This window comes from Caloenas nicobarica, chromosome 26 (assembly GCF_036013445.1).
Source record: "Caloenas nicobarica isolate bCalNic1 chromosome 26, bCalNic1.hap1, whole genome shotgun sequence".
NCBI lineage: Eukaryota > Metazoa > Chordata > Aves > Columbiformes > Columbidae > Caloenas > Caloenas nicobarica.
Window position 1 is genome coordinate 1,078,468 of NC_088270.1, and position 13,009 is coordinate 1,091,476.

The 13,009-nt window shown below is 57.6% G+C and overlaps 1 protein-coding gene and 1 long non-coding RNA gene across 4 annotated transcripts in view; both read right to left on the reverse strand.

Moving 5' to 3' along the window:
* Window positions 1-9,622, reverse strand: part of DSCAML1 (DS cell adhesion molecule like 1) — a 95,779-nt gene extending 86,157 nt beyond the window's left edge. For all 3 annotated transcript variants that reach the window (XM_065651957.1, XM_065651956.1, XM_065651958.1), the window contains exon 1: window positions 8,916-9,622. In XM_065651957.1, coding sequence (XP_065508029.1) covers window positions 8,916-9,033 — 118 coding nt within the window. In that variant the 5' untranslated portion in view covers window positions 9,034-9,622. The remainder of the gene's footprint in view (window positions 1-8,915) is intronic.
* LOC135998756 (uncharacterized) lies at window positions 6,317-8,613 on the reverse strand. Its single transcript, XR_010607650.1, has 3 exons — window positions 8,071-8,613; window positions 7,480-7,535; window positions 6,317-7,083 (listed from the first exon to the last, which is right to left on the reverse strand). It is a non-coding gene; the product is annotated as an uncharacterized LOC135998756 (long non-coding RNA).
* Window positions 9,623-13,009: the final 3,387 nt, after the last annotated feature.

Here is a 13,009-nt window from a genome sequence, read left to right on the forward strand (position 1 = left end):
GCGGCCATAAGCTGACCCCGGGATCTGTCACCAAGCCACGTACTCCTGGAAGCGGCAGCTGAGATGTAGGTGCGAGTCCTGCATGAAAGCCCAGCCTGCGTAAGCACAGAAATGCCATCACCTCCCAGGCGAGCGCCCAGCAACGCAACCCCTCCTCTCCTCCGGAGCTCACGGAGAAGAGCCCGTCCTTTTCCATGACGCGGCTTTAGGACAGACAACAACCAGCTTCGTGCCAGCCCAATTACAGAGACGTTTCTCCTGAGCTAAGAAGCTCTTTCTGACCATGATGCACACACATCACCCATCTCAGCAAGCTACTGGCTCAGGACCCCGCAGCCAGTCCCGTGCCCACCCAACCCCAGCAAGCTCCTCGAGGCTGAACAAGGTCTTTGGCACATCGGTACCTGGGTGGAAACCCCCCAGAGATAGGAAAAGGCTAAACAAGGCGTGTTTTGGGGGCACGCATGCAATCCTCTGGGCACAGGCAATCCAGCCTGGGCTGACACCGTTCCCCAACGGGTGGCAGAGGCCCGTGACTGCCTGAGCACTTCACAAAACAGTGGCCACAGGAGGCCTGACTATTTGCCACAATTCCACGCGTTGTTGGCATTCAAGAGGAGGTTTTGCAGCACCTCAGGAAGGGCAGGCGCCAGACTCGAGCTCACGTTATCCCAGCAGCAGCACCTTTCCCAAGCCCCCCCTTCCTGGGCTCGGTGGTCCGACCGGCCAGGTGCCCACCGTGGGTGAGCTGCTGCGGGTGCCCCCGCGGCACAGCCCCAACCACAGCCAGCAAAGGGGCTGCAGGAGCCACCGGGGCTCCTCCTGCCACAGGCTGCAGTGGCTGCAGGGACGCTGTGAAGAACAGCAGGCTAATCACCACCTAGTCGCTCATTTATTATCCTCATTAAGGGTGCTTGACACCTGCCCTGTTCAAGGAGAAAGTGAACCGAAGCCTGGCACGCATCGTGGGGTGGGAATTACAGGTAGGTGGCAAGTCCTAATCTTTCCTCTCTACTGCCTCAAGATTCGACAGTAATTCCATCACAGCCTGCCTGCACATTTGTAATGCTGGGGCAGTGTTTGGCCTTCCCTGGAATGAGCATCCTTCAAGCCCTCATCTTCAGGACACTTCTAATAGCCTTTCTCCTAACAAAGGGAGTGACCTTGGAGCTGACAGAGCGAGAAGTGGCATCTGTGAGGAGCATCACGGAAGGGACGCGGAGAGAGGCAGCTGAGACGAGATGAGAAACACGAGACCGGCAGCCTTTGCAGCGGAGCACAAGAGGTGCACACAGCCTGCCTCCTGTCTCGGGGGGTGGAAACTGTGCCACCAAACGCCGAGCACGGCCCGAGGCATTCAGCTGGTGCCCAGTGCAGCGGCAGCAACAGCAAACACTTGCCCCAGCACCTTTCCTGCCCCAGCAGCGTTGCATTTTGGCCACCGCAGGAGTCCCACCCTTGGGGCACAGCCCCTCTGCTCTGAACACCACGGTCCTTCCTGACTCGCAGCCGCCGTCACTGCAAACCGGAGAGGGAGCGAAGGAGAACTCTGCCTCTGGTCCCCTGCGGGTGAGGGCATCGCTCAAACACGAAGCCGCCTGCTCCTTAGTGCATCTGCATGGAAATTAAGGCCTGAACCACCTCCAGCTATTACGACAGCACCCAGGCTGCAGCTGTAACCCTTGCCTGGAAAAAAAAAAGCATTCCCCGCTGATTTGCCTGTCCCCGGAACAGCCCACGTCGGCTTGCTGGAGGTACCAGTCTCACCACCCCATCCAGACAGGGGGCTGAGCCCGAGCAGGACATCCTCCAGCTCTGCACCGCCTCCTGAGTGCCAAAACCTGCCCGAGCTTCCCCCGGGGACCCTCAGCTCTTGGGGGTGAGGAACTAGCCCGGGCACCCCCTTCCACAGCCACACTGAACACGAAGCCCGAGGGGCAGCAACCGAGTCCCAAAGGGACATCTGGTGACATTACCAAGCCCGGGGAGGCCAGGGCCAGGCCGAGCAGGTACACGGGATGCACCGTCCGCACGCTGGTGTTACAAGGTGGAGACAAGGATTTCTATTATGCAGCCAACAGGTAGGAGAAACGGGGGAATGGAGCAAGCTCCAAAACCTCGCTCACCTTCCCTCTTCCCCTCTAAGTTGTGCTCAGTCCTTTCTCTCCCGGAGAGGAGCCAACGCGGCCCTTTCCAAGAGGCAGCAGCTGAGGCAGGCAGCAAGCGTCAGCAAGAGTCGGGAAATGCATTTCCTAAATATTTGGTACAGCTCTGCTGGCAGATGATGGCGGCAACATGCAGATTGGATGTGGTGGGGTTTATTTCTTAAGGATCTACAAGCAGGGAAAGGATAACTCACAAAATCATGATTATGTAAAAATATGTAGCTGGCTATAATCTAGATTCCAAAGACAAGAAACACTCTGCACCCAAACCTGCCACTGCATAAGCCTCCCAGCAAACACGTGCCGTAACGACTGCAACAACCAAACACCTTCCTCCTCCGAGCCCTCCTAGGAAGTCACACTTATTAACAGCCTGCTTATTTGGCTGTGAGATGACTTCATATTATCCAAGGCACGGCTCGTAACTCGCGTGCCGCCACGTCAAAAGAATTCCTGCCACAGACAGAAGCTTCCAGTTTCATTCTTGCACTCGGTGCATCAGCTGCTTCAAAGGAGGACAGAGCGCTCGCCACCCATCCCTGCGCCGCGGGACCAGCTGGGCAGAGACCCGAGCACGGCAGCAGAAAGACGCCCGGTGCCACGGCTGCTCGAAGCTCAGCCTGCAGCCCCCAAGCAGCCCCCGTGTGCGGGAAGGGCCGCCGCACAGCACAGCCCTGGCACCCGCCACCCGCGCGAGGCACAGCCCGTGCCTCCAGAGAACAAATGCACCAGGAAACATTCGGGTTGCCGACATCGGTTTTCTCATCCAAAGGCAGGAGCAGCCCTGAGCCCACACCAGGTGCAGGTAAGGGCTGTGAGCAAGTGGCCACGGTGGCTCCTTGTGCGGGGAAATTTTGGCTCTCCGCAGGATAAACAAACCCAGGCATGACGAGGAGTTCAGCACTGCAGGCTTCTCCTCCGTGCATTTAATGAGGTTTCCATGTTTCATTTCAGAGACAAACGAGCGCTGTGCCACACTGGGGGGCCGAGATGGGGAGAGATTAAAAAACACAAGCTGCATAGTTCACTGCACCCAATACAGGAACATAATGTAAATATAATGCCAATATAAATCAGGCGGCAGAGGGATCCGGCGAGAACACGCAGGGAGATGCTTCCCCAGCTCCAAACCTCTCAATTTTGACCAGTATGCTCTTCATCACGCCACTCGCCTCCCCTCCTCCTCTGCCTGGCTGCTCTCACCCACCCTGCCAGACCGTCCTTCTGCTCAACCCCCTGTTTGTTTGCTTGCCAACCGCCCATTTTGGTTTATTTTATAAGCAGGGGAGAAATAAGCAGCTACAGCCCATCGAGGGATTTCTCAACTTCAGTGGTCCCTGGATCAAATGTTTATTTGCTTTCTGTTTCTACTTGAGCTCTTGTTCTACAGCAGAAACACGTTAAAAGGATGTGCTTCAATGCCCAGAAATATTAAGTATCTGAGAGGTTTATCATGCATTAAGCAATTCATTTTTTTATCCTATTATTATAATGAAACTTCCATTGTATTGCGGTCCTCTCTTTGGAACCATCTCGCTTTAACACTTTCCATCACCAGGACCGTTCAACACTGGAGATACATTTTATTTCTTAAAAAAGAGAAAATGAGGCCACGAGGAGTTGTGCTAATGGAGGCTTTTAATTTGCTGTTCTCAGAAGAGATAGCTCTGTGGGAAGAGATCCCTTTTCCAAGAAGCTGGGGCTTAAAACATGCAAAAGCGATAAAGCCAGTGCAGCTCTTTATCATTTTGACTATTGGGGGGCAAGAAATTGTAGCATCCTCAATGGTTATTTGGTTTTGGGTTTGATTTTTCCTTTTAGCACAATAAAAAATGCAAATGTAAGCAAAGCAGACACTGGCACATTCAGCTCAGCAGATCCTAAAAACAATAGCGATTTTGGGTAAAGCTCCCAAACGCAGCTTTACTCCAGCTCAAATAAAGCAGCTATTCCATAATTAATAATTGATGGAATAATTGATCATCACCACACAACTGGACAGGATGCCCTATTAAACCCTGTTAAATATTTTTCATTGGATTAGAATTCAGATGAATGGGTAATGTAATAGGCAGCAAGAGAAGTCTCATGTAAAGACACGGCTCCATCCTTTTTCTTTCACTTTCCTAATTTCCTAAAATTTCCCCCTTGCTGCTCTCAAATGTCAAAAAAGATAATTAGGTTAAATGACATTTTACATCCTCCAAGCAGACAACTTTCCAAAAGGTGGGCGCTTCCATTACCGTATCTGCAGGTTAGGTCATGTGGAAAGAGACAATTTATTACAGAAACATAATTAAAAATTCCCGCAGATTCGGAAATGGGCAAGTCCTTTATGTAACACCGATTGATTGTTGTAACAAATGCACTGTGATTTAACCACTCATGTTACGTGCCGCTCCTTGCCTTTCTTTTTTAATTGCATCTATAGCAGAGGCTCGGTTTAGAGTATTACCTCTATAGATTTGGACAGAATTCGCTTAATCTCCAACTTTAAATTCACCTCTAATCTTTAGAAGCGCGTCTCCTAGATACACTTGTTTCACGATTCCCCCCCCGCCCCAGTCTTGTTTATATCAAGCCACTGGGTTACACTTAATACAGCGTTCCTAGAGGGAAGGATGCGCTTTTTAAAGCATCGCTGGATTTCGCCTGAGCAGTCCCGGGAAGTGGGGACACAAGGCGCAGCTCTCGGAAGTGCCGCTGCGAGCCCGGGCCGGGGATGCTGCGCACGTCGGTGCGGTGCTTCAGCCCGGGCGACCCCCGGGGCTCCGCCGAGCGGCGGCTCCGCGATCGCTCCGGGCCGCGCTGCCCCGGCCCGGCGCCGCTGTCCGCACCGAGCGCCCCGCCAGCCCCGGGATGCGCACCGAGCCCCGGGATGCGCACCGACAGCCCGGGGGACGCGCACCCGGAGCGCTCCTCGCTGACGGCGCACGCCGAGCCCGGCTCAGCCGCAGCCGCCGGCAGCCCGGGACGCCCGGCCGGGGCAGCGCTCCCGGGGCGAGCCCGACGCCACCCGGCCGGTGCCCGGCGCGCCCCCACCCCCCGGCCCCGGGGCCACGTACCTTTCCGCAAAGAGTACAGCAGGAAAAAAGTTACCAGCCACATGCCATAAAGAGCAGCTATGGCCCCGGGCTGCGGCGCAATTGCGGACGGTGCGGTGCCCCGGCGTGCCGCGCTCCCTGCCGCCGCGCTGCCCGCCCGGGTGAGGTGCCCAGAGCCCAGCTCGCAGCCGCTCCTCCTCCTCCTCCTCCCGGAGCCCGAGTGGCGGCGGGAGGGGGGAACGGGCGCCCGCCCACTCCCCGCCCCCGCGCCCCGCAGGGCTCCCCTACCGAGGGGGAGCGCCCGGCTGCCCCCCTCTGCTCCTCCTCCTGCCCCGGGCGGCGGCCAGCCCGCTGCGAGCGGGGGGTGCTCGGGAACACCCTCCCCGCGGCGGGCGCCGCACCGGGATGGGCTCGCACCGGGGCAAACACCCGCCGCGTCTGCGGGCGCACCCGGGGGCGGTGACGACGGCTGGGTCGTGCCGGTCACACTCCATAAAGCCGAGCTCTCCCGGCCGCCCCGGGAGGCTGGAGCACAGCTAGCGCGCTCTCCTTCCTCCGCAGACCTGCACCTCGGCTGCAGAAAGGCGGATTTTCCCGGGATGAGCTGCTTCCCAGCCACAGAGCTGGGGATACAGTAGCATGGCTGGGCCATCTCGAACTTGCAGCTGGCAGCGCTCCTCCTTCCTGCCCCCCCCGGACACCTTTTAGCAGCTTGAGGGCAGAAATGAAGTTTCCACGACACAAACAGCCCCAGAGCAGGCAGCTCCCCTAACAGGGGACATAAGCAAGACAGGGCCTAGCGGACTTCATTACACATGCATCCCTCTAGCCAGCAAATAACAAATAAATACTAGTTAATGCTTTACTTTGAGGTGTATTTATCTAAGGCTTAATTCAAGCCTAGGATCTTACTCCCCAAGACTTAGTTGCACCAAAGCCAATTTGTCTAGACCATTAGAGCAGTTCAGAATGTCTTTTATTGAAGTGATTATAGCAGGTTTTCTTTGCTTTCCAATCCAAATTTGTTGGAAAATAAACCGAAAGACTGAAGCATTCTAATTTCAAACAAAACAACAGATAGAAAAAACATTATGGTCTGATTTTTTTAAAAAAAACACTGGTTACATTTAGTTGAAAACCTGACCATAATCACCCAGTAAAAAAAAAAAAACTGAAAAATGAGCTCCTTGGCCATTTTCAGCTCACAGTGGTTCACTGCAATTCTTCATGCTTGGGACTCTCCTAGAAGAGCCAGAGTGCCCACCCTCTTCGCTGAGGTGGTACTTGCACAGTGTGGGTGAGCGATTCCCGTTTCAGAGAGGGTGGACGCAGCCAAAGGACATGGAGAAGCTGGCAGAGCTAAGGCTCCCGCACACCCCCCTGCATCCCTCTCCCTACTCCAAGCCATCTGCACCAGAGATACCCTCCTTTTATTGATGAGCACGGCAAGGGCAGCTGGCACCTAACCCACGGACGCGCACCTGCCCAGACCTCCGTGCCAAAAAGCCAAGAGCAGAGGTGGGAGCAAACGCCGTGCCCGTGCTGCGTGGGTCTGACACGCTGTGGACTTCTCTCCTCCTCCTCTCCAAGGATCCGCTTCCCGTTCCTCGGTGCTGCCGAGCTCCGTCACCACCCCCTGCTCGGCCCGCTCCCAGGCCGCCTCAGCAGCTCCGCTCCGTCACAACGCGTGGGTGTCCCCGGCACACAGCCCTCCCACGCGTGCACGTGCTGCTCCCCGGCCCCACGCCGCTCGCTGCTGGCTCATTCGTACCGCGGCCGCGCCATCAGCGTCCCGAGAGGTGATGAAGCGGCAGCTGATGCACACCCGGTGCCCACACATCCCTCTAGGAATCGAGGTGCATTTCAATCGCCACCTACATCCACGTACAGATGTTAGCTGATACTTCGCAAGGAAATTGGTATTCAGACCCATACCCAAGGCAACAAGCAAAGCCCAGGCTCTGGGGAGACTCAGCCACATGCCAGGCACCTGCCCCCTTCCTCCTCCCCAGCAGCTGCTGCAGGATGGCAGCACAGCCCAGCCTGCTCACAGGAATCTTCCAGCCACAAAATCTGCTACAGCATTTTGCTCTCCAGCACGCAATGCATTGGGTTCGGGTGCAGTTCCTGCCCTCAGCAGTGAATGGAAGGAGGGCACAAGGGGTGGCAGGAGGGAGGGGGCGGCTGGCAGGGCACTCACTGCCACAGCATCTGCAGAGCCTCACAGATCTCCATTTGAGGCATGTGCAGGGGGAGTAAACACTACTCACCAGTTCATTTTTAGTTCCCTTGACTGTTCAGCATCTCCAGTGAGTTTCCTCATCATCTGTAGCTCAGAAAAATCAGCCTTTACCAAGAGCACTAACCTCCCCCTGCCAAGAGCTCCTTCCTCCAGGACAGGGTAGCATCTGCTGGCAAGATGGGAAGCAGCACAAGAAGAGACAACAGCTAAAGGCTGACAGGGTGAACGAGCAGCCCCTGGTCACACTTGGGGAGCCATGGCAAACCCTTGAGCTGTGCATGCCATTTATTACGGCCCCTTTTGCTCCTCCATTGATTGCTCAGCCCACGCCTTTGTCAGCCTCCCAGACGCACGTGTGGGTCTGGCAGCAGAGGGCAAGCAGCCAGAGCTGCCTCCTGCAAGCCCACACCTGGGACTCGGCTCCTTCCCCCCGCCACCATTTAGGGACACTGGCCTTCCCGCAGCTCCCGTATTTGAAATGCACAGCAAGTACTTGTGCATCGCCTTCGCGTGAGTGTTCAGCCCGGAAAGCTGGTATCCTGCTAACATCCATCCCATCAGACAGCTGTGATCAGGAAGGGCTGAAAATCATCCCATCAGTTTTCTGGGCAGCGCTGACCTGCACTTTGGCAGCACAGAGGAGGCTCCCGGGAAACGAGGCCAGCAGTGACACACTGGGAGAAGTACTTGTCACACTCCCTGCAGCCACCAACCTGCTAGCAGAGAGCGAGTGACCCGTCAGAGCCAGAGCAAGCCCAGCTGCACAGCTAGCGAAAAAGCTCATCTTAAAGAATTATTTCCCTGGCCCAAACTCCACACAAGACACATAAGAAATGACAGCAGCACATGCCCATACACAGTTCTAAGCCCTGTTTTCCCCACTTCGGGAAAAGGGACCCTCTGCATTTCATCACAGCACAACATGCACATCAGGGTCTTTCCCACGTGCATTTGCCTCTCCCCTTGGGCAAGGAGCAGCGTTGCCACAACCACTCTAACCTGACCAGCCTCCTTTTACCCCCTCTCCCGAGCACTTGTTCCAGCTCTGGGCAGCATTTACATTCAGCTCCAGGATGCCCAAAGCACAGATCTCTGGGGGTCACAGGGGTGTCTGTGCACACACACCCTGTTAGCCCACCAGCTGCTTTCCCCCTCAGATGTTTCTTCCACTAATACATAAAAAACCAGCCTTCATACAAGCATGCAGAGGGTCACTGGGGAAAGCAGCCAAAAGGAGGGTCCCCCCCGAGCTCCTGGGGTCAGCTGCAGCCCACAGTTTTGCCCTGGGTCAGGGACCAGGCGCTGCAGAAGGACACACAGCGCTGCGGGGAGCATCCCTCGCGCCACTGTCCCTCCAGCCGTGGCACGGCTCGCCTCCCACCAGTCCCCAGCCCTGCGCCCTCAGCCGCCCTCCCAGACAAATCCCCCAGAGGAAGCAATCATTAAAACAACAGGGCTACTTACCTGGCGTGAGCCGATTTCCACAAAGCACTTCCCACGCAGTCACGAACTTATCCTCACAGCACCTCTCCAGCATGCAGAGCCAGCGCACGGTGAGCCCTCGCCAGCCACCCTGCTCCATGGGGCCAGGGTACAGGCTTTGGGGTGCCCTGCCAGCCCAGCCCCACCAGTAACTCCACACAAGAAACAAGAGCCTTCAAGATGGAGGAAGAAAAAGGCTTTGTGGGTAATTGCAGACGGGCTGCAGCTGGACTGATGCTGGGCACACCTGGATGCCAAAGGGCCAGCTGTGTGCAGCAATGCCTGTCCTGCCCCCTGCTCCCTTCCCAAGGCTGGCACTGCGCAGGGGCTGCACGGAGTGGTGCTGAGGGGGGAAACACCCCCCACCTTGTTGTAACCATGTTGCACCGTACTCCGTGCCTCAGTTTCCCCAGCAGCAGCAGCTGCCACATGGGGTGGTGGAAAGATAAATGCCCCAGAGATGATGAGGGGCTTGTACCTGGCCAAATGAGGCCAACAAGTCCCTGGCCAGGCAGGTGCCCGCAGGTCAACATGCCCACAAACTGCATCCTCCTTGATCCCCTTGGTCACTTGCACCACAGAATCAGCTACATTACCGTAACGGATGAGACTCGAGATCCCTGCGGGTTGTGAAGAGCTCCAGTCCCCCTGGGGCCAAGCGGGACCCAGTGTCCAGCGCTGGGCTTTGCTGCTGGTGTGGGCAGCTGGGATGTGCCAGGACCAGACCCTGCTCCCGCTTCCCAGGGAAGGCTTTTTCCAGGCAAAAAGCTTGATTTTTGCTTCCCCCTAGTGTTGCCGTGTCACAGCATCCTGGCTGGCTCTTGCCGTCCCAACACACAGCCGAGGGCTGGATCTCCTTGATGCCCAAGTGATTTGGGAGCACAGGTCGGGGTGACTTGTGGCTGAGCTGGTTCTCCTGTCACTGGGCAGTCTGTCGGCATCCCAGGCTGGCTGGGCTGTGTGGAGGTGTGTCCCAGCCTGGCAGGAACCCCAGGACAGAGTGTGCCCGGTGTGACAGAGGCGAGTCCTTGCCAGCTCCAGGGCTAAGCCTGCAGTCACCAGGGGCTCTGCAAAGCTTTAGCGGGGACAAGGCACCGTCCTGAGATGCACGGGTTGGATTCACAAGGACCTTTCTTTGCTTCCCAGCTTCAGTTCACTGTGAAATTCACTGTGGGGAGACAGTTTGTCCATCCCTGGGTTGGCGCTGGTGACGCTGGGGTGCGGGGGCTGTGCTGTCACCACATCGCTGCTGCGTGGCCGTTCCGCAGGCCCGGCTCCAGGACAGCCGTCCGTCTTGGTGTGGGCAGTTATTTCCTAATAACCACTGCTTTGGGGCATGTGCAACATGGAAATGAGGCCTGAAATGTTGTTTACTTTGGTTGGGAGGATAATTTAAGACTGTGGAGCACTGCTGTTTTGGCAGACACGTTGCTGTTGATGGATGCGCCACCTTCCTGGGAGCAGAACAAAGGGAGAACGAGGCGTGTGGCTGGCTCCCCGCCAGCCCGGCCCCACGTCTCCAACAACTGGTCCTCTTTGGCTCCACTAGTCACCATTTGCTGCTCTCCTGCTTTAACTGATGAGGAGACATTTTGCGCTCACATTTCCTCGCGGACCAAGCGCGTCCCTGGCATGGTGGAGATGGTGGAGCGGTGCTGGCGAGCTGCAGGCTGGGCCAGCTGAGCAGCCAGCCTCCCTGGCTGCTGCTCCTCCTGTTCCTGCCCCCGTGCCTCATCTCCTCCCCTTCGGCTGGGGATTAAACACAAACGCTGGCCGAGGCACAGCCGGTCAGAGCCCCTCCACCTCGTACCTGTCTGTCCAGAGACTGGTGAAGCAAACAGGGAACAGCCAGTGCCAAGGGGAAGCTGTTCAAAACTGGAAGTCTTCCCAGAGGAAAAGGACACTCCAGTTGTCCACTGTATTATTTACCCAATCCCCTTTGTGTCACAGAAAAGATCTACTTTGAGAAGATTAATGGCTCAAGGGACTGTGAGATAAATCCTCCAAGATTGCCTGGTTCAGGGAAGAAGACGAACGCCTCATCACCGAGGCCGGCAGCTCCTAGCTGACCCGTGGGGCTGTGGGCACAGGGAAGGGGCTGCAGGGATGCTGCTTGTCCCACGAGCCATCCTCTGCTGGGGACCGTGGCCACCCCCACCAACAGCTCCCAGGCTCAGTGTCCAAAGCAAAGGCCTGTGGAGTGTGGCGAGGTGCAGAGAGCCTTGCCACAGAGGCGCCTCATGCATCTGTGCCACCCTGGCATGCAGGGGCTGCTGGCAGCACACCTGCCCTGGCACAGCAGCACCACATTCACCACGCATCACGTCATTTGCTCATGTCTTTCCTCTGATCCTGGTTCCCAGGTTCCATCCTGGAGGGGCACCTAGCTAGGCTGCTCGCAGTTTAGCTCTAAGAGCCTGGCCTCCAGATGTAACCCCCAGTGCAAGCCTCAGGTGCTACAGCACGTCCTGCTCTGCTGCTGCACACCCTGTCAGCGCCTCCGACCCGTGGCACAGCCCCCAAGCCCCAGCCGGGGGTGTGAAGGGCTGTGCGAGTGTGCATGCACACGTCCGTGTCCGCAAGCCGTGCAGAATAATGCTATCAATGCCATCTGGTGCCGAGACAGAGGTCCCCCTGTGCAGGAAGCCAGACACGGCTTTTCGTTCCCCTTAATCTCCTCCCTTGGAGCTGCAGGGCTCTGTCTGCAGGGCTCCCCGGGGGGGCCGGTGCCAGGGGATGTGCACTCTGAAGGGCACGCCTGTGCCCGGAGCCCTGGCATGGCTGGGCACTGCGGAAGATGGGGAGCCCTGGGCCTCAAGAATGTGAGACCCCGCTGAGGCTGGCGCTCATTTCGTCCGCTGGCTGCCATGTCCTTTAGCTCTGTTTTCAGGGGGACACAACCGCACTGCACTCCTTGCTGGCAAGGACCAGGGTCAAAGCGGGAAGCAGGCAGGCCTGTGCTGCAAGCAAACCCTTCAGCTTGTCTGTGCTGTTCAACGGGAGCTTTTCTTCTCCTGCCCATGGACTCTGTGACTCCGAGCTGTGCAGAGCTGCAACGAAGCTTTATTAGTGGGTCAGTGTCAAGTCAAAATTATATTTCAAAATAATCTCCTTAGTGTGTTAAATAAGCACCTCAGATTAGACAAATTGCACGGATTTTGTCTAATAACCTTCCCCCAGCTAATCCTATTTTACTGTCAATGCCTGACCTCAATCGAAGCCCAAAGGGACCAGGTGAGCCGGTTTCTCCTCCGCCAGCGGCGCCGAGACGCTGGGACTCCCAGAATGCGGGGCCACGCAGGTCCGAGGACCCAGCAGAGCCTTCCGAAAAGCGCGGACGCTCCGAGCTGGGCAGGAGCGGCTCGCAGCCCGTCCCGCTCCCGCGTGTGCGCAGCGCGGCGGGCGCCAGGCGGCAGCAGCAGCGCGGCCGCCCCGGGAGCGGCCCCGGGAGCGGCCCCGGGAGCGGCCCCGGGAGCGGCCCCGGGAGCGCATCGAGCTCCGCGCTGTGCCCGGCGCTGCAGCCGCGGGTGCTCGGGGCGCCGGGGGGAGTCGGGGTGCCGGGCAGGGCTCCGGCCCCGCAGTTGCTGGGGGGACCCCGGCAGCCGCGGGCCCAGCACAGGCGCCACCGGGGCCACCGCGCTGCCCGCTGGGCGGCCGTGTCGGACCAGCGCACAGGCGCTCCCGAGGGAACCTCCCTCCTCCCTCGCCGCCCAATTGCGGGAGAGTTTTGTTCCGCTTTTTTTTTTTTTTTTAATAAGAGGTGTTTCCATCTGTGTCCAAAGATGAGAGAGGCTGTGAAAAACCAAAGCGCGGGGTGCACCATCCCAAACCTGTTCTTGCCCAATAGTGACCCCTGGCTCAAGCGCTCCAAGAAAGCAAGCACACCAACAGCCCCGCACGACCAGCAGATGCCCACTTCTGCATCGGACACGGCCTGCAGGCTGCACAGTGCAGGGCAGCGCTGCAAAGCCCCGTCTGTGAATCCCAGGGGAAGGGAATGCGCCGCAGGATTCGGGCACCAGCAGCCAGGGTTCATGCTGGGTGAGAGGGGTGTTTCTTCAGAGCAGCCAGGGTGG